Source organism: Balaenoptera borealis (assembly GCF_965194805.1).
Source record: "Balaenoptera borealis genome assembly, chromosome: 3".
Lineage (NCBI taxonomy): Eukaryota > Metazoa > Chordata > Mammalia > Artiodactyla > Balaenopteridae > Balaenoptera > Balaenoptera borealis.
This window is the reverse complement of record NC_138866.1, coordinates 145,428,274-145,448,444: the sequence shown is the minus strand read 5'-3', so window position 1 is coordinate 145,448,444 and position 20,171 is coordinate 145,428,274. Positions and strand designations below refer to the sequence as shown.

At 44.2% G+C, this 20,171-nt stretch overlaps 1 protein-coding gene across 4 annotated transcripts in view; it reads left to right on the top strand.

Moving 5' to 3' along the window:
• Positions 1-20,171, top strand: part of NTRK3 (neurotrophic receptor tyrosine kinase 3) — a 370,144-nt gene that overhangs the window by 329,371 nt on the left and 20,602 nt on the right. The window contains exon 16 of one of the 4 annotated variants that reach the window (XM_082386939.1): positions 11,950-12,024. The exons of the other annotated variants lie outside the window; for them this stretch is intronic. Coding sequence (XP_082243065.1) covers positions 11,950-12,024 — 75 coding nt within the window. The remainder of the gene's footprint in view (positions 1-11,949; positions 12,025-20,171) is intronic. 4 annotated transcript variants of the gene reach the window in all.

The following is a 20,171-nucleotide window of genomic DNA, read 5'->3' as shown; positions in this document are numbered from 1 at the left end:
GTGCAACCTGTATACAGAGATAGGATAACTTCTGCAAGTTGATTGGGAGGCAGATGCCTCAAATATATGGGAGATTTACTTTGGGGTCTTTGAATGGGTAAGGAGTTTGGATGGTGTAGAAGGAGAGGGTGGGGCAATGTTTTGGAGGTTGAGAGGCATGGCAGCCATTTCCCTCATCTTCATCTTCTTTGTACAGAATGAATGATCATATTGTGAATCAAAGGACCTAGATACATGTCTTTTTGGCCTGAGCACGGTGGGTCAGGAGGCTGGGGGTTTGGGGTTGGCATCTGTAAATCAACTCTGTCTGGATGCTCTTGATGGCTTTGCCTAAACAACATTGCCCAGATGTTATAAGGGATCACTCAAGACACTTTATTTTAGCCATAACCTGGAGAAAAATGGAATATTTGAGAAATTCCTTTTGTGGCTAAAAATGGACGAGTTCATGGTACAACCAAAAGATGGCAGATGATAGACCATCATGAGAATATGAAGCAAAGTAGACCAAACAGTAGCGAAGGTAGAAAGTCTGCAGAAAACTGGGCAGTTTCTCTAGCTACCTGCCCAGTCCAACATCCCTAGATATGGAAAAAGGAGCATGATGTAGCAGTAGGCACAGACTGATGGGCAGGGCAGACCTGCCAGGAAATATCAAAGTGGAGTCTTTCTTTCGCATCTAGACCAATTCTTTTTTCAGTCATTTCCAAGAGAGGCATCGGTGTGGTTACTAAGGGCCCATGGGTCATAGATTTCTAAGAGTCTAGCTGGAGCTGGCACCGTTTAATTGCTTCTGCACTCTGCGTAATGGGGTTTGCTGGCCTGTCTGGCTGAGCTCAGATTTATGTTGGTGTTGATAAAAGCAAGGGTTGGATCATTGTTTTTCTGTGTGAGGCAGATGTTTGATTATACCAGTCTGGTCTCCACTGGCTTTACCAGGGTGTTGGGAAACAATATCTGACCAGAATGTGTGCAAACTCAACTTTAAGCTTGCTTCAAGGAGTGCAGTTAATATTTCTTGATTTTGATTTAAAAGAGAGAAGAAAAAAAAGATTACATCTCCAAACGATCCTGCTGTGCCCTGACTTGAGCAGTTGTGAACCGTTGCTTTTTGTACCTGGGAGAGCTACAAGGAGTAAATCCATCTCATTTCTGTGGGCTACAGGACAGATTGGAATTCAAGGAAGGGAGAGTGAGGTGGGAAAATGTTCACATACCAGGTATCCGCAGTTCCCTTTTCATGAGTTTTAAGCCAGGTATAAGCAGAGGCCAGCTGGCTTGAAAATGTGTGTCTTTGGTCCCAAGGAAGTATAAAATAAAAAAAGGATAGCTGGGACTTCCCCGGCAGTCCAGTGGTTAAGACTCTGCCTTCCAATGCAGGAAGCGTGGGTTCGATCCCTGGTCAGGGAACTAAGATCCCACATGCCATGGGGTGCAGCCAAAAACTTTAAAAAAAAACAAAAACAAAAACGGATAGCTATTGCAGTAAAAACACAGTGCACCATCAGAGAACTGCATATCCACTCATGGTGGGTAGATATTATACTCTGCATATTCAAAGAGCAGCTTGTGTCATATCTTCATGTTCAGTACAGGTGCTCACAAGGTCCTCATGTGTACACAAACCCTCCCCCTCCCTCACCTTCTGTAAAACAAAAGGCAGAAGTAGACTTGCCTGAGGTCATATCAGTAATAAACTGTGAAGTCTTATTATCCGTATTGGAAGACATCAAGGTGACAAGGGAGTTCTGTATCTGGGCCCAATGTTACCTATGTTCACATCCTAACACTGCCATTAACAGCCATGGGACCTCAATGTGCTTTCCTGAAACCTCTATTTAATTCCCCGTTTTTCAAATGAGGACAAACATGGTCTCTCAATCAGGTTATTTTTGATGTTAAGCAAGTTGATCTGTGTAAAGAGCCTGGAATACACTACTTACTGAATAAACTATTGTTTATTTTCCTTAGTCCCCTTCACACCCAAGGCAGGAGAACCTCAGGGATAATCTTATTTCCATATGTAATTCTTGGGTCAGAGAGAAGGACCTCCTGACCACTGGAAAATAAACTGGGATCGTGTAGCTGCCCCAAAGGAGCAGCGTCTTTATGTTGACCACCTCTGGAAAATTTCCTTCACAAGGTTTCAACTTAAATAGAAATACTAGGTCATCAGTACTTGCCTGTTCTTCTGGTCTGTGTTTATATGGTCTTGCTCATGAATCTTAGCGCTAAGTCCATGTTCAGGTGATTTATGAAAGATTTTTTTTGTTTGGTACACCGGCTGAGACTGGGGGAATGCAGTGATTTATTAGATAGCAAGAACGCTGAAGGATTCTCTCTGCAAGCTGACACCCGGGACAGGTTTGCACCTCTCAGCTACCATACATTACTGAAATCTGTTGGGCCTAGGAGTTTGCTGATTTCTGGTACCTAACACAGCTAAATGCAGATAATTCAGGCGTGTGTGTGTGTGTGTGTGTGTGTGTGCGCTCATCTGCCCAGTGTAGATTCCAGGGTGTGTATAGGAGGGCAGAGGTGGAGATAAACTCCTCCTTCTATTCTTTCCTTTTTAATTTTTTAAAACAAAGAGGTGTCATCTGACTCATGCACAGGTGATATGAAAATGATGTACAAAGGTGAACTGCCTAATTTCCTGTTACATATTTACAGAGAGAAAACAAACATCTCTGCACCAGAGTGAGTGCCAGAGCGATTTGTTCTCGCTTCTTAAGACTATGCCCCATGACAGATCCCTTTTCCTTGTATGGGTCACTGACTCATATGCTTCTGAGACTGCCTTTAACCTGGCTTTGACAAGGGTGGGGTTTTGGTACCATTATATCTTTCTCAGAATATCAGACAACACTAAGAGTTTAGGGCTCAAATCTGGAATTAAAGAAAGTCCTGAAGAGGAGGTTGGGATTCCAGAATAGAAATGTTTTCAGATGTTTTGATTTGGAGGGGAGGTGGAATGCTGATACAGGAAGAATGGGGGTGGAAGAGATTGGTGCTCTGATCTTACTGATCCAGAGGGCCAGGAGTGCACCTTTCTCTTCACTCTGCGGTTCTCCGTGCCCGGCACAGGACCTAGAACTTGGCAGACACCCTATAAAAATATGAACAAATGCATGAAAGAATGAATGAAGTCAGAATGGGAATTCAGAGTTAGGCAGGAAGTGGATTAGGCCAGACCAAGAGGAGCCTGAACAGGCATCACTTTTGCGGAGGGGCTTCCATGCCCTGCAGGGCCAAGCATCGGGATCCCTTCAATAGGCTCCCCAGTTAAGATCTAGGGCAGATCTTATGTGTTCCAGCTACACCTAATGGTGACAGAGGTGACAACCAGAATGGTAGCAGCAGAGAATCAGTGGATGAATAACTCTGCTCTTGAATCCCATCTGATTCTCCTGTCTCCTGGAGCTCCCTGCTTGATCATGTAAGCCCTCACACCAAAACCAGCTGAAGGAGACATGCTCATTTTACACATGCTGATTGTGGGGCTTTGCACTTTTTCACCAGCCTCTTAGCGCTCTACTGGGGAAGGAGGAGGGTCTTCTGAAATCTTCCAGGTCAGATATTATTGGCCTCCGTTTTATAATTAAGCCTTGGAGAGGGTTGGTGATGTGTTCAAGACCTTGAGATTCTCCAGCAACAAGTCAGTGTTAGAGCCTTTATACAGCCTTAGGATGAGTGATCCACTTTGTACATTTGCTAAACTTGTCCATGCTGGTTTATTTCCCCTTGTGCCAAATCCCCTAGCCATTGAGAAGGTCCATGTGCTGGGGACAAGATTCAATACAATTCCCTGACTATGTGCAAGGATGAAGAGAATGAGATCTGTATTCCCAAGGAAATGAAATTTTCATAGGGAATATAAACAGGATGAAAATTTGTAATTCCACCGTAACACAATAGGGTTACCAATTTCAAAAGCCCATCCAATTAGAGGGATGATTTGGGTCTTGAGGCAGTCAGTGGGTTGAATTTTAGGAGGAATAAAGATAGCTTTGAAATAGGCAAACCAGGAGAGTGATCTGGAACAGTGTGTCACTCAACCAGCCAAACCTGAGGATACATGAAAGATGCATGGAAAGATGTTTGTAAAGGAAGGATGGGACCACTATGGCGGCTCTAGAAAGGCCAACCGTTCTGACGTGGGTAGCTGAAGGACAGTCATGGGAAGTTTGTCATCTGTTTTAGTGTAAATGAGGCTCTGTGAGGACCAGTCATCAGGCAGTGGCTTGTAGGAGAGACGGCTGGGACCCGAGGCCACTAAAGCCATGGCAATGGTCCAGGGAAGAGACAATAAGGCTGTTTGCTGTAGGGTTAGCAGTGGAGTGTGGAAGAGAAGCCATCGGAATTCGTGAGGCTGGGAACTCAAAGCCTCTATCCGTTTTGTATTGTAACCTTGAAAAAGAATAACAGTGAAATGGAGGGTCGGGATGGATTTTTTTACAAATGCATCTTTTAGGCCACCGAGTCCATTCTGCATCCCTAGAGTGTTAAAAACAGATGAACAAATGCCAAATCATTCAATTTTAAAGAAACATGAAGCTGGAAGGAGCCTTAAATGTCATCTATTTCACCCCTGTGGCCCCAGGCAGAACAGCTTCAAAATCATTCCTGACAGATGGTTTGCTTGCTCTATTCCGGTGCATCTCCCGGGATTCCACTGGCTTCCCCTTATTCCTTCCAGCTGTGGCAAAGGGAAGCTATCATTAGTGAGAGATTTGTCTATATTTTTCTTTCTAATTCATAACACCCTTTAGAAGTGGGAAGTTCTCAGTTATGTCTAGCCAGAATTTTACCTGCCGCAAAATAAGTCTATATTGTCCTATATCCTTAGAGGAGATAAACACAGTTTATATTATAAAACAGACATTATAACACTCAGGAAAACGTGAAGAAGATGCTCAGTGAGACCAAAATAGGTAATTGGTTGTGTTTTATTTGCCGGAGGGGAATCAATGGGATATAAATATCTCCCTCCCTTGACATGCCAAAAAAATAATATCCTCTTTCTGAGAGCAGTTTCCAGGGGTCTCCTAAATTTGGTTTCACTTCCCTGTAATATTGAAATCTAGTTGTTTCCTTTTGTCAGTGACAGTGGTGCAGGCATGGGATAGATGCTATGGTAGTCAGCCTGATCTCCGTGGGGACAGATATTGCGGAAAAGTAAGGACAGGGAGAATCCTCATCAGAAAGTTTCAAGAACTTGAGGCATGTTTATACTGGAACCTAACCTCAAGAAAGGAGAGGAGAAGGCAGCAGGGTGTTGATTCACTTTATCTTTCTCTGCTCCTGTGGACGGTGAGGATAGCAGCCTCTTTATAACTTGACAGTGGCGAGTATTATAACAGACCCGATTTGGGGTCCTCAAGTATAAAGAGCTTTTTTTTTTTTAATGGCAAACTGAATATATAACCTATAAAGATACATAAATTTCCATACAAATATCTTCTCTACGAGCTGTAATTAAGATATTTGCATGTAAAGAGAACGGTATGTTCCCTTGACTTCCTCCTAGTAGAGGATTGTATTTCTCTCCTAATCCTCAAAGCCCAGGACTTTGTGATCTGAGTCTAAACAGGAGGAGGAGGAGGACTGGGTCAACATAGCATTTGATATTCAGAATTTTAAACACAGTTTTTACTCCCGGTTGTTTATTTTTTAAGTTTAGCCAGTCCCACAGGACAAAGCTGAGGTGGGGATGGGGAGAACCCAAGAGAAAATGGGCAAAGTACCCACTAATTTTGGAGTCCAGAAGATAGATATTCCTTTGAATCCTGAGCTTCTGCTTATGAGCTATGTGACCTTAGGAAATTTTCTTAACTTCTCTAAGCCTTAGATCCTCATCTGAAAAAAAAAAAAAATGAGAACAATTTCTTCTTTTGTGTGGGTTTAATAAGATAATGTATGCAAATTGCCTGGTACCTATTAGGCACTCAATAGATGGTAGTTATTATTCTATGTAAATGAATAAGGTAGAAATTATATACAGATCTTCCTCGACTTATGATGGGGTCACTTCCTGATAAACCCATTGTAAGTTGAAAATATCCTAAGTCAAAGAGGCATTTAATACACCTAAGCTACTGAACATCATGGCTTAGCCTCACCTACCTTAAACGTGCTCAGAACACTTACATTAGCCTACACTTGGACAAAATCATCTAACACAAAACGTATTTTATAATAAAGTATTGAATGTCTCATATAATTTATTGACTACTGTACTGAAAGTGAAGAATAGAAGGGTCGTGTTGGTATAGAATAGTTGTAAGTGTGTGGGTTGTGATCTCATGGCTGACCGGAAGCTGAGGCTCATTGCTGCTGCCCAACATCATGACAGAGTATCCTGCTGCATTATCGCTAGCCCAGGAAAAGATCAAAATTCAAAATTCGATGTACGATTTCTACCTAATGCATATCACTTTCACACTACGCTGAAGTTGAACTATCATAAGTTGGGGACCATCTGTATAAGAAATTTTAAATAATTTAAAGTTACTTACAAGCCAAGGTATTTCCTATTATGGTCTTTGGTGCTAGATCCTAACATTGAAGGGGAGAAGAGCCTACATAAGAGAGCTCAGGGAGATATAAACAAAGCCACTCACTCTTCCGGGACTGATGTAGACCACTGGAGTTGGTCTGATGGAAGCCCAGGAGGAAAAAGAAAGCACTTCTAGTTGGTCAGAGGAAGAGCTTTCCCATTTCGGACCTGGTAGCTCCAAGAAGAAGCTAACTTTTGATAACCATAACCATGAATTCTGTGGTAGACAAAGGCCTTCAGAACTAGAGCTCATTCTCCAGGTCTCCTAAGTGTGTGATGCCCCTTGTTACCCTAGAGGAAGATGTTAGGGTCGTGTGCCCTAGAGCCTTGGGGATAGAGACAAGGCTGGTTAAAGCCCGGTCCTCCCTCCTTTTTCTCTCTTATCATATGCAACTCGATGGCCACTGCTCATTCCTGTGCATAACATGAGATAACGGATATTCAAGAGCTTTGTGAACTGTTGGCTTGAGTGCTGCTGATTTTACCACCACTGCCACCACCACCATTACCACCATCACCAGCAGTATAGTCTGCTTAGTAAGTGATGATGTGCACTCTGGAAAGAAGTTCATCATCATCCCAAACTTGATTGGCAGTGGTTGTCAGTAGGCCATCTCTTCCACTCTGCCAATCACCATGACAGCCTCTCCTCCACTGAGTCATGCTCTCCAGCCTCTGTAGCCAGGATGGACCTTGGAGTTGTGGCCCAGTTTGTTCCTGAAGTTGATCATTTTCTTACTCAATGGGTCAATCCCCAACTTCCTGATCTTTGTATTTATTTAGTTAGTCATGTCCTTGAGTCATTTGGGTACATGCATGTCCTGTAGCCCTCTACAGCATAAATTCCTTTAAAGACAAAGGAACCCACTCCTTTTTTTTTTTTTAAGATTAATACATTTATTTATTTATTTTTTAGCACCTTTAATTATTATTTATTTACTTATTTTTTGGGCTGTGTTGGGTCTTCGTTTCTGTGTGAAGGCTTCCTCTAGTTGCGGCAAGTGGGGGCCACTCCTCATCGCGGTGCGCGGGCCTCTCACTCTCGTGGCCTCTCTTGTTGCGGAGCACAGGCTCCAGACGCGCAGGCTCAGTAATTGTGGCTCACGGGCCCAGTTGCTCCGCGGCATGTGGGATCTTCCCAGACCAGGGCTCGAACCCGTGTCCCCTGCATTAGCAGGCAGATTCTCAACCACTGCGTCACCAGGGAAGCCCCCCACTCCATTTTTATCACAGTGATATTTCACATAAAAGGCGCTTAATAAAAGTGCTTAATTTAAAAATATATTACCCTATGCCAAGTGTTTGTGATGGGTAAGGAATAACGGCCATTATTCCTTAACGGTCCTATAATGGTCCCCACTTGCCAGGTACCAATAGTCAGTATGTGGGGATTCTGGGTAGGTATATCTGGAAGATGCAGTGGTGTCACCTAAGAAAAAGCCAGCAGGATCTGATTCCCTACCAAAGGCCCAAACATCTGCTTATCAGTGAAAAGGCCTGAGAGAATGTCTCACAATAATTAAAACACCCATGAGACTGCAGTTAGCACCAGGAGGACAATTTATTAATGTGCACAGGGGACCAGATTATTGAAAGGCTGTGTGATCAAAGCATTCACTCCCAGTAAGCCAGCCTGTGTGGGGTGCCTGACCACATCGAGAAGGTTACATGAGGAAGAAATCAGAGCAAGGGAGTCAGATGAATCAAATGGTCAGTGTCATCTAGCTAAGAAATTTTGATATATCGCTATTGATCTGATAGCAAGGACTTCTTGGCTTCCTAGTCTTCTGCTTAAATCCTCCTCTCTCCCCTGACTGAAGCCAGGAGGGGATGAACATTGCCACCATCAAATTCCATGCCCATCCTTTTGCAGGTCTCTATGATCGTATTCTTTTATTATCTGCATCAATCAGTGTACAACTGAGCCATGATGGCCTGGAAGGCACTCAGACTTTTTCAGACAACCTTGGATGTAAACTCACGTTTTCATCCATTTTATGCTGATCTTAAAGAGACCAATTGTATTTTCTTCATTTCCAAACACTTGGGAGGGGTCACTTTATTGTCAGAGTGCCTCATGCTTTCCATGTCACTGGATTTCCTTTATACCTAAAAATGACTCCTTTTGTTGCTTTTAAGTCTAATTGCCTTGTTACCAAGTATTATATGCCCCAGGGGTGGCAAGTAGATCTCAGGTACGTGTTCTGACGACTGGTAGTGATTGCTTGAAGTAGAGTGATGAGAAGAGCTAGGTGGGTGCATCTAGAGTCAGTGAAAAAGCATGTGGGATCAGCGGGTATGTCTACCATGAGCATAGGAACAGGGATGCTGGTACCTGGGTCATATTGTTCCAGTCCTAGGCTATCCCATCCCAATTAATGTCCTCAATTCAGAGACTCTACTGGACCCTTTTAGTCATGCTCTAACCTTAGCTTCTCACAACTGGAGGGACTGTAATAAGGCATAGGTGTGAGTTTATTGACTGCACCAATCTTTTTTTTTTTGGCCAACAAAAAGAAAGCTGCATTTATTTATTTATTTTTTTAACATCTTTATTGGAGTATAATTGCTTTACAATGGTGTGTTAGTTTCTGCTTTATAACAAAGTGAATCAGCTATACATACACATATATCCCCATATCTCCTCCATCTTGGGTCTCCCTCCCTCCCACCCTCCTTATCCCACCCCTCTAGGTGGTCACAAAGCACCGAGCTGATCTCCCTGTGCTATGCAGCTGCTTCCCACTAGCTATTTTACATTTGGTAGTGTATATATGTCCACGCCACTCTCACTTCGTCCCAGCTTACCCTGCCCCCTCCCTATGTCCTCTCCATATCAACAGATTCACACATCTGCATTCTTTCTTACTTCACTCACACCTCACCATCTGTCACCTGCCCTGTTTCTAGCCCACCTCTTGCTGTGACTGTTTGTCTCACTCTATCTTGAAGTCTTTCTTTCGGTCTTCTATGATCTCTTTTACTTTAAAGAAAACTCTTCATTTGACCTTTCTGCCACCTCCAACTTTCATTTGTCTCCTCAACTACTATAATAGGTTGTGTTCATCTTCTGTCTTAATTTTTAAGCTTCTGATCTTACCCCTTCCTTGACTCTGCATTTTGGGGTTCACTAATTATTTCACCAAGGCCAAATTCAGATTCCTTTCCTCTAAAGAGTCTAATCCTTTTTTGAACTAACTGTTGAATGACATTATCAATAACTGCCCCATTCCTTCTCCCGCCCATCCACTCCCCCACTGCTTAACATCCTTGTTCAATGCCTTAATGATGCTCTATGATCTATTCCCCTTTATAGCCATCCTTTACCTCTTCCATTGGTTTCTCTCCTTCCCATTGGAAGTTCTAGTGCCACCATTTTAGACATCTACTTTGGAAAGCTCACACACCCACATGCTTATAACCCTTTCTTGCTTTTGTGCAGAAGCTGTTTGAATTTACATTTTTAGCTTCTACCTCTTCTCTCTTTGATTGCTTAACCTGTAGGTCTCCCCTGGACAGTTCATTGGTGATTGAAACTTGTCTCGTTGGTGATACAACTCACCGTGGCGACCTCCTACTTCTCAAATAGGCGCTCCTCAGCAGTCTGTTGGCATGAACAAAAACTCTTTTGGGAGGTTCCCGGAATGGGAGTCATTTTTGACCTTGTCTCTTCCCCCTTTGTACCTAATTCTTCACCAAATCCTGCTCTATCTTTCTTCATAGCACCTCAGCATCACTTGTTCTTTGAATGTTGGCAGGAACGATCCTAATTCACACCCTGATCAGACCAACACTTGGATCAGTGCGTGCACCTTCGGTCTCAGAGCCCTCCATCCCATACTTCTCAAACTTTTCATCATTCTGCCTGCTTGTTTAAAGGCTTGGGGAAATATAATTTCTCAAAAATATACATTTCCCACCCTGCACTCCGCCAGTCTCCTTCCTGTCCCCTCCCACAAGAAGTCCCCTGACACCTAGCCAGCCTGTTCCTCATTCCACAATGGCACTTGCCCATTCCCATTGTTTCATAAGGACTTCTGCATCAGTTTGCTAGGGCTGCCATAACAAAGTACCACAAAAGTCTGAGATCAAGATGTTGGCAGGGTTGGTTTCTTCTGAGGCCTCTCTCCCTGACTTGTAGACGGCTGTCTTCTCCCTGTGTCGTCACATCATCTTCCCTGTGTACATGTCTGGGTCCAAATGTCCTAGTCTTCTAGGCACCCAAGTCATATTGGATTAGGGCCCACCCTGATGACCTCTTTTAACCTTAACTACCTCTTTAAAGACCCTTTCTACACATCTAGTCACATTCTGGGGTACTGGGGATTAATACATAAGAATTTGGTGGGAGGACAGAATTCAGCCCATAACATCTTCTCTTCCCAACTTCCCATGTGCTCTTTTTCTCATCTCCCCCTTTGTTTTTTCTCTCTGTCTGTTCCTCACTGCCATCAAAACCCAGTGATGCCCATTTCATTGTCCTCATGGGATGGTCTCCTTGGCATCGCCTTATTGGTTTACACACACAGATGTATTGCTTCATGAATGTGCTTCTTTTTTGATTCATTCCTGTGCTTCTCTGCCTCTGGTTTGACTGAGAGCAGGGACTGTGTCTCTTGTCTTCTGTCCAGAGCTCTTGATTTGGGAGGTGCTTGAGAAATGCTATTGCTAAGGTACCATAAGTTCCTTCTCTAAGGCAGCCTGACACACCCCCCCTTCTCTGACTTCTCAAGAGCCTTTTTGAGGGAAAACGGTTTTTCCTAAGTGGTAACAGGGAAAATAAATGGTGATTCTGTTGACAGCAAGGAGGAGGAGGGCTGAGGCTCTATACAGATGACGTCCTGTTAGCTCACCTCCTTTCCAAATTGGAAAGGCAGGGAAGGGCATCTGGGAGAGAAACCCCTAAAAGTAGTGATAAATTCAGTGATGTTTCTGCTGAAGACAAACATTTCCTCAGAAGCTTTGGAGAAGTTGCTATTTCTTGACCTAAAGGGATGAAAATTCTAGATAAAATCTATTTCCTTTCAGAGGATCAGTTGGCTGGAAGGCTCATCTGGTCAGTAGAACCCTTGGAGGGAAACGAGTTGGATCTTGGTGGCTCACAAAGGAAGAAGCTGGTTGTCATGTACTAGGAGTGGTGTGATGGTGTGTCTGCCTAGCCATGGACTCCTGAGTGAGGGCAGTTGGGATGAGTTGATGCAGTCAGCCTTTCTCTCTAGTAACATGGGAGAGGTGTTTGGAAGCTGTGGCCAAGAGAGACACGCCATTCTGTTAAAGATATACCCACCTCCCTTCTCCTCCTTGCTTTCGTCCTTCCATGCTTCCTTCCTGTGCCTTCATCCCTTTCTTCTCTCTTCCCCTGCCCCCCTCTCTCCCCCATTCACTGTCAGGAAGGGCTATGCCAGAAGGGCCCGCTCAGCGTGTCATGGCAGCGGCAGAGGCTAGAAGCGTCGGCAGCTTCCACAGTGAGTCTGGATTTCGTTTCTGGGGTCAGGGGGCTGGGCAGTCCACACACAAACTGACAGCTTGCAGACTTTGGAGAGGAACTTCCATGGGCTGGGGCTGCTCCCCACCTCTCTTCCCCTGCCTCCCATCATGGGGACATCGTTTAACATTCATGGAAGTTTCCTGCCAAAGGCTTTGATGTGCTTCGGATGTCTCATGGGCAAGAAGCATGGTGGGGGTGGGGGTGGAGGGGCCGGGGCCATGTTCTGCTAAAATGAGGTGCACATCTGGGAGAGCCGCCGGAGTTCAAATGGCTGCCAGGGATTCGGTCCGGGCCTGCGCGTGTGGTAGAGGCTGGAGGCTCTGCATGGACTGCGGTTTGGCTGCTTTCTTGCGTTTCAGGAAGGGTGCCTTGAGTTTTGAATACACATTGGATGCCTACACTCCCTAAGAGACTCCCTTTAAGGAACTAAGAGTACCACATAGACTTAAGGGTCTGCAAAACTGGAGGTCTCCCCGTTGACTTCAGGTGAAGCTTAGTCTAAGAAATTTGATGTTCAGGATAGTTATTACAGAGCTCCATGACTGAGTCATATCCCTGAGTATTGAGGGGAAGGTTTTCCCCCTCCCCATTGTAATTTCTACGGTACTTTCTGGAGTGGAGATGGACATACTGCAGCTTTAGTCAAAGTTCCATCTGTCTTGCCTTGATCATCAGACAGAAGTGGATAGCTTCCTTCCACTTTTTGCCTAGAGGCTGTTTCCTTCTGTTTGGAGAATGGTCCACTTGGGAAAATAGAACCACAAAATTTACCTACCCAACCTCAAAAATCCCACACAGACTAGGAAATACGAGTCCTTCTTGCCATCTCGAGATGCTTTCCCACAGGCCAGATGCTGTTTCCAGACACTAACTGGGTGTGTTGTAGTTCATTTTTAAGAGAGAAGCCTCTGGTTTCTATTACATGACATTATCCTGATGTCAGTCTTCTGGGCAGGTGAATGGGATTGTTTTTACTATTCCATTCATTTCTCTCGTGATTTGGTTAGGGAGGTAAATTAAGCATAGCTTCCCAAGTTCTCTCAGGATCCCATTTTTATAGGTATGTCATCTTGGCACTGTTACCAATAAAGGCATTAACGTGTAGGATTTTTCAATGCTAACAGCTGTGTAGAGCTTGAGTTTATCAGAACATGTTTGCCAGTCTTGTGAGAATTTTGAAAGCAGGACCATTATAAGAGATTAATCACTGTCATGCTTTTAAAACATCGTATGCATTTCATTCACATCAAGGTAAAACTCTTGGTTTCAGGAATTGATGGGCTTAATTAAAGTATCAAATTGGTCAAATTTTTGAATTAAGTTCAACAAATATTTATTATTAATCAACTATGTATATTTGACTGGCTAAACTTGGACGTCTCAGAGAATGAAAAGAGAAGCTACTAATAATTAAATAGATACCACAGGCATAAACTGGGACCTTCCCTGAGAAATTGGGACATACAGTCACTCTCTTCATGTACTGTGAACTGTTCTAGGTGCTAAGGATACAACTGTGAATAAAACAGACAAAAATCTCTGACCTTAATAAGGAAGATAGAAAATAAAGATAAAGTATATTTCATGTTAGAGAATAATAGGTCCTTAGAAGAAAAATAAAGCAGAGGAGAGAAAAAGAAATGCTTGGTGATGGTAATGGTGGTGGTGGTGGTTGTGTGTGTGTGTGTGTGTGTGTGCATGCGTGCGTTTGCAGTTTTAGACAGGGAGGTCAAAGCGATTGAGTCTCCTGAAGACTGTAATGTATTTTGGTTTATTTAATTTAGTCAAGGAAGGCTTTAATGGCTTGGCTTAAATTTTTCTGAAACAAGTCAAATCTGGAAATTCTGAATCCAAAGCAAAAAAAACCTCAAAAACTTGAGAATGACCAAAAAAAATTGAGGAGGCAGAATCAGGGGTGGCCGTGGCATTGGAAACATACCTTGTCTGTTTGATAGGTTTCATCTCCAACTAACATCAATGAGAGGGTGTCAGAAAGTGAATGAGGCTGTGGCTTTATCCACTTGGGGAGCATCTTTGTAGAAAATCCCTCAATCTTTGACTTGCCCTGGCCATTCAGGATAGTTCAAGGCTTTTCTTCTTCTATCTGGTGTCCTTGGAGGTAGTAGGGGATGCCAACTCACATTTACTGTGCAGCTACACCTGTCAGGCACTTTGCTAGGGGCTTTGAGTATGTTTATTTAATTTACACTGTTCTCACGAAGAAGTTATCAAAGTCTTACTTTACAGATTAGAACACCGACATTTAAACATGGAACTAGAAAACTGTGCAGCCAGGATCTAAACCCTGGTGAAAGTAAATCTGAAAGCCTGCTTTGATCAGTTAGTCTCAGCATCCATCCATAGATACCAGTTGGCAGGAAGTAGTAAAAAGAAAAGAGAAGTAGAACTCGCTGGATTACCACAAGGTCCTGCGAATTGGCTGATGCGCATGGCTGGATCAGGAGCAGATGTGTTGGGGTGATTGTACATGTCTTTGCTGACTGCGCATGACCGTACAGCAACTTCTGCTGCTTCTCCTTATGTTGTTGTCCTTGGGAATGGGGATAGGCATGGACCATTTGGGGGGCATGAGAACTAGTCTTCCTGTTGGGGCATCCATCCTAGGCAGAGGTGGAGCTTGACTTCAGTGTGTCCTGAGTTCCTGGGTTTCGTGCACGTTGGAAGGAGGGCGGTGCATGGGTCTCTGTATAGATAATAGGGTTGGGGAGAATGCATGCAGACGTCTGAGACCAGACAGAGGTTTTTCAACAGGGGGTTGAGTGAAGAGTTGAGTTTGAAGAGAATCCTAAGTTTCCTGCCGGCCTTTGTGAATGGAACCCAGAGACTGACTTCATCCAGTCTTGGGACTGCTATTAACAAGAAGCAGGAAGTCTCTGGACCACATCTTCTTATGGTTATACTTAACGTTGATATCACTCTGTGACCTTGTGTCTATTTGTAATGTACATTTACATAGTTCTCAGAAAAAATATTAAGTAGAATCTTATTTTATGCATAAGATGGGCTCTTGCTAAAGTGGTGTGGTAAGTAAACCACCGTTTATGTGCACCAGAGAGGGCTGCTGTAGCAAAGTGAAGAATTATTTTGGGATCTCCAATAACCCTCTTCCGTTTTCCTCTTACACTAAAGGAGGATATTTCCACCCGCGATGCAGTTATTTCCTTGGACTTCTGTAACATATTTATCCAGAGGTCTCAATCCACGTCAAGGCAATGTCTCTTAGTTTCACAATATGTGTCATATGGATAGAGAGAAGTTATTACTCTGTCATTTACTCAGGATTTTCTTTACCATCACAATGTCAGAATCACTTAAGAATATACTCCAGGCACTTGAATGTCCCTTACTGTGGTCTTCCAGCTATTGGATGATGGCTGCTCCGTCAAATCCTGGTTCTTTTCTGCTTATAGCCTGTTATCTAGTTTCCCTCCATCACTTTGAAACTCACGAGCTAAGGAGAAAATCATCATTCATCTTCCTCCATAGGATACTCTTCCCTGACTTGTCTCGGAGTCCCCTCCCTGGCAAAAAGAAGCAAGCAAGCAAACTACATTTTCTTCTAAAATATGAACCCGTTTCAACATCAGTTGACTTCTCTCTTCTGCATCCATGTGCTTTGTGGTGTACCAATTTGGAACAGGGGTAAAGATTAGAAATGTCTGCTTATCTTTTAAGCTGACAAGGATATTCCTTCTTTCACTGATTACATACAGCCCACCCTGCCAGTCACACATTAAATGTCTTAATTCTAGAAAGGACTTAGTTGCAGCTAGAAAGACAATGCCGGGGTCTCTGACCCAAGTCTGTGAGGGTACATGGTCATAAGTGAGTCCCAGTATGGGAACTTGCTTGGAGACCCCAGGCACACCCTTTACACCAGCATGCTGGGAACCCAAGGGTGTATCTCCTCACCCCAATGAACCCAGTTTTTCTAATTAACCTGAAAACACATACCTGTCTCTTTGCACACCCAAGGCACAAAAGGAGAACTCAAGATGAGCTTTTTTCACCCCCTCTCTGCATGTTAGTGTTTTTCAGCCATCACGGACGGAGGTTGTAGGGTGAATCAAGTTGTGGTGAAGTTGTCTATGAGCTAGAGAGTATTCTAAAACACACTAGGACTTTGACGGAGTCAAAAGCCAACATAGTTGAACAGGCTTGAGATTGTGGGATATGATTTTTCACCTTTTTGTTGCTATTCCAAGTCTTGCAACGTAAGAGAGTGAAGACTGGCCTTTTGGGAGGGAGCCTAATACATTGTCCTGTGGGAGATGCCTCTTAATTATGTGGCATCTCATGTCCTTAAGTTCAGAGAAATTGGTTGTGTGTTCCCAGGGTCAGTCCTTGGGGTTCTCACCTGAAGATTTATGCAGAGATAGGAGCTCGCCCGTTCAATGGTAATTAATCTTTGACCTCCTAGTTCTCTTGGCATTGCTCTCTGATGATCTGAAAATAGATGTCTCAGGTCAGAGCAAACCCCCAGAAGAGCATGCTGAGAGTTGCTTGGAATGGGGTGGGGCCCAGGACGTCACGTGAAAGGGCTCTGGGGAGCCAGAGGGAAGATGACAGAGAAAAGAAGGGAACCATCTGGTTGTGCCATAATGCTGCTCATTAGCAAAGGTGCCCTAGAATTTGATGGGATTCTATACTCCTTGTTCTGGATCTTATCTTCAAAGTTGGTCAAGTCCATTTGCTTCCACAATTCTTTGGGGACAGATGACTTATGAGAAATCCATATGTCTGGACAGATTGTGACAAGACCTCCTGTCTGGAGATGCTGGTGGAAATAAAATAAGTTCCACTATCTCTTTTGCCTGGGTCTGCTGGGCTGGTCCCTACCTCTCTTGAGCATTAGCTAGTTCCTCTGATTTCTGCCACCTCCTCCCGCGCTGGCATTTGTGGCTAACCCTAATGGAAACTAGATGTCTGATGCGACCTGCAGCCAGACGCACTGGTATTGGGCAGGTGCAGTCATAACAGGAAAGCTTTCAGTTCAGGTGCTGGTCTCAGAGCCACATGTGTGTAAACTGTGTCCCTGTGATGCTTTGTGGCTGGTGAGACCCTGGCATGTGGGTACCAGCACGCAGAGCAGGAAAGAAGAAAAGGGCACTCAGGGGGTGAGAGAAAGTATATTGCAATTCCATCCTAGCTGGGCAAGTTGGTGTCTATCTGGGCCTCTGGGATCTCTCTCAGTCTTTCTTCTTAGGTTCATTCTAGAAATCGACATTTTATTCCTAGAAATAAAGATGAACTTGAGAGTTGAATTTTCAACTGTTAGATCAAGATTCTTTTGGCTACAAGTGACAAAAAACTTAATCTATCTTAAGCAAAAAGGCAGTGTATTGTCCCAGTAATCACCAAATCCAGATTTAGAACTTATTTCTGGGGTGGCTTAATTCTAAGACCCAAATAAGTCACCAGGCTTGACATGTGTTGCTAGCTATTTCCCTCCTTCCTTCTCCTCTCTACTCAACCTGCCCATCATCCCTCCATCTCTCTCTGCCTTCCTCTTTCTCTGCCTGAAACGATGATCTTAGAGAAAGAATGGGAAATAGATTTCCAAACAATCAAGGCTAATGAATTTTGAAAATTATGATGATACATGCTGCAGGAGCTGAACAGATTATCTGGGACCTAGTTGATCACTAACAAAGACTTGTCTTCATCGGGGAGGCCTTGCCACGGGGAGCCCAGCTGAAATAATCAGCCTCACTTCTACAGGAGTCAGGCCAGACATCACGCAGATAAAATCTGCAAAGCAAAGACAGAGGAAGCAAAGCCCATGACTGACTGCTTTTTCCAGTCTGTCTACGAGAAGGAACATATGATGTTTTCCAGTGTCGTTTTTATGAGCGTTCTCTGGGCCGATGTTGGCTTCCATCTTCCTTCATTGAATCTGCAGATTTAGATATTTCTGAATGAAAATCCTCTTTAGATTTTATGGGTGTTTTTAGAGAAATCAAATTTTGGGATTTCTATCATACTTCCCCAAATCTGCCACCTCCAGCCCATCAATTTATAAGTTTGAAAATTTTTTTACAAGTGAGTCTTCCTTCAACTTGAAAATGCATAAGAACTCTGACTTGGGGGTGCAAAAGAACATTGGTTTTGGAATCAGAATAATTTAGGTGTGAGGCTTGGATCTTTCACTCTTCAGCCTTTTGAACTCACATAAGTTGCTTAACCTCTTCCTCCCTCTCCTTCCCTTCCTTCCTTCATGCAATGCTTTTGGTAATAATAATTTCCAGAGCCAAGGCATATTGAGAGGAGTGGATGAAGCAGTGCATTTTGCCTTATTTATCATAGATCCTGGCCCAGTATAAACACTCAGTAAGTTTTTGTTCTGTATCCCTGTTCACTGGGACAAGCCTTCCACCTCTGCCCCAACCTTGAAATACTGAAAGAATCTCTTTCTACCTCTGTTGCAGTGGAGACCAGAGGTTTAAATAAATTAAGATGAGGGCACTATGCTTGCGGATTGCCTACCCCAGACTTAGCCTGGCTCTGCCTCCTGGGGACTCACTAAATGACCCTGAGTAAGATATTTCATCCCAGTTTCATTAGAAACAAGAAACCCACTCGCCCTTATCCTCCTTCTATGCTTTTGGAAACATGAATGTGTACAATAGAGTAGGAATGCCTTTGAAAAGAACCATCCAACTGTGATTACTGGCTTAGCATTTAAGACTTTCTCCTGGGTTCATCCTCAGAGCAGTCTTCCCCCTCCTTTTGACCTTGAGGGAGAAGCCAAGAGGTAGGGCTTGTTGATAAAGGGAGAAGGAGCAGCCCACAGCTGCAGGCCTCAGATGAGAGTTTGGGATGCCAGATGCTGCGTGGAGGGACAGCTCCTGCAGCCCTTTCATCTGAGGTTACCCTTGGCTCACACCCTTCACTGCAAAAAGGCACCGTGGGATCCAGTTGTAGAGTAGTGGGCTGTGTGGAACTAGTGGGTCTCAAAACTCTAACCTTCTCCCAGGGCTGGGAGGGGCATCCAGAGGTCATCCAGTCTTTGCTTCACCGAATCACCGTGTTTTGGAACTAGATGACCTAAAAGTCAACTAGCCCAATTCTCTTCGCTCACCCTACCAATTTTATAAACGAGGACCCAGGGGCCCAGGGATGAGCCAGGTGGTGTGATGTAAACCTAAGGCAGGGCCCTGGAGCTCCCAAGTTCTGGCCCATTGCTCTTCTTCTCTTGCTTGGAACACACACACACACACACACACACACACACACACACACACACAAACTCTGGAAAGCCAGGCTGCTGAGGCTGCTGATGTTGGGAAGGACCTTGAGATGAGCTTTTTTTTTTTTTTTTTAAATTATTTATTTATTTATTTTTGGCTGTGTTGGGTCTTCGTTTCTGTGCGAGGGCTTTCTCCATTTGTGGTGAGCGGGGGCCACTCTTCATCGTGGTGCGCGGGCCTCTCACTATCGCGGCCTCTCTTGTTGCGGAGCACAGGCTCCAGACGCGCAGGCTCAGTAGTTGTGGCTCACGGGCCCAGTTGCTCCGCGGCATGTGGGATCTTCCCAGACCAGGGCTTGAACCCGTGTCTCCTGCATTGGCAGGCAGATTCTCAACCACTGCTCCACCAGGGAAGCCCGAGATGAGCTTTTGTTCAGTGCTCCTGGTATATTGATGAAGATAAGAAAATCTTGCTTTGGATAATCTCATGCCATTTTCACGTGGAGAAGAAGCGTAGCAATCCTCTGGTCCAATTCTGTCCTTATTGCAGATGTGAACATTGAGACCAAAAGGAAGCACAGGGTGCCAAAGCCACAGGGCGACACCCTGGTAGAACTGGGGCAAAAACTCAGTTGACCTGAGTCTCAATCCAGCGTTCTTTCCACTGGGTTCCACGGCTTCCCTTGGTGTCAGATCTTCCTTCCTGCTGCCTTCCTCCCAAGATGCTGGAGGCCACCCATCTCTGTAAGGGGGGTGGCTAGGTTAACTAATACTCTTTCCTGGAATTTCGTAGGGGAAGGGCTAACTAAGAACCTGTGATGCATAAAAGTACTAGTGGTATTAACAAGTTGATTAATCACTTTGCAGTTCGCAGAGTGATTCAGCTGCTATCACCTAACCGCAGGCTTCCCTGA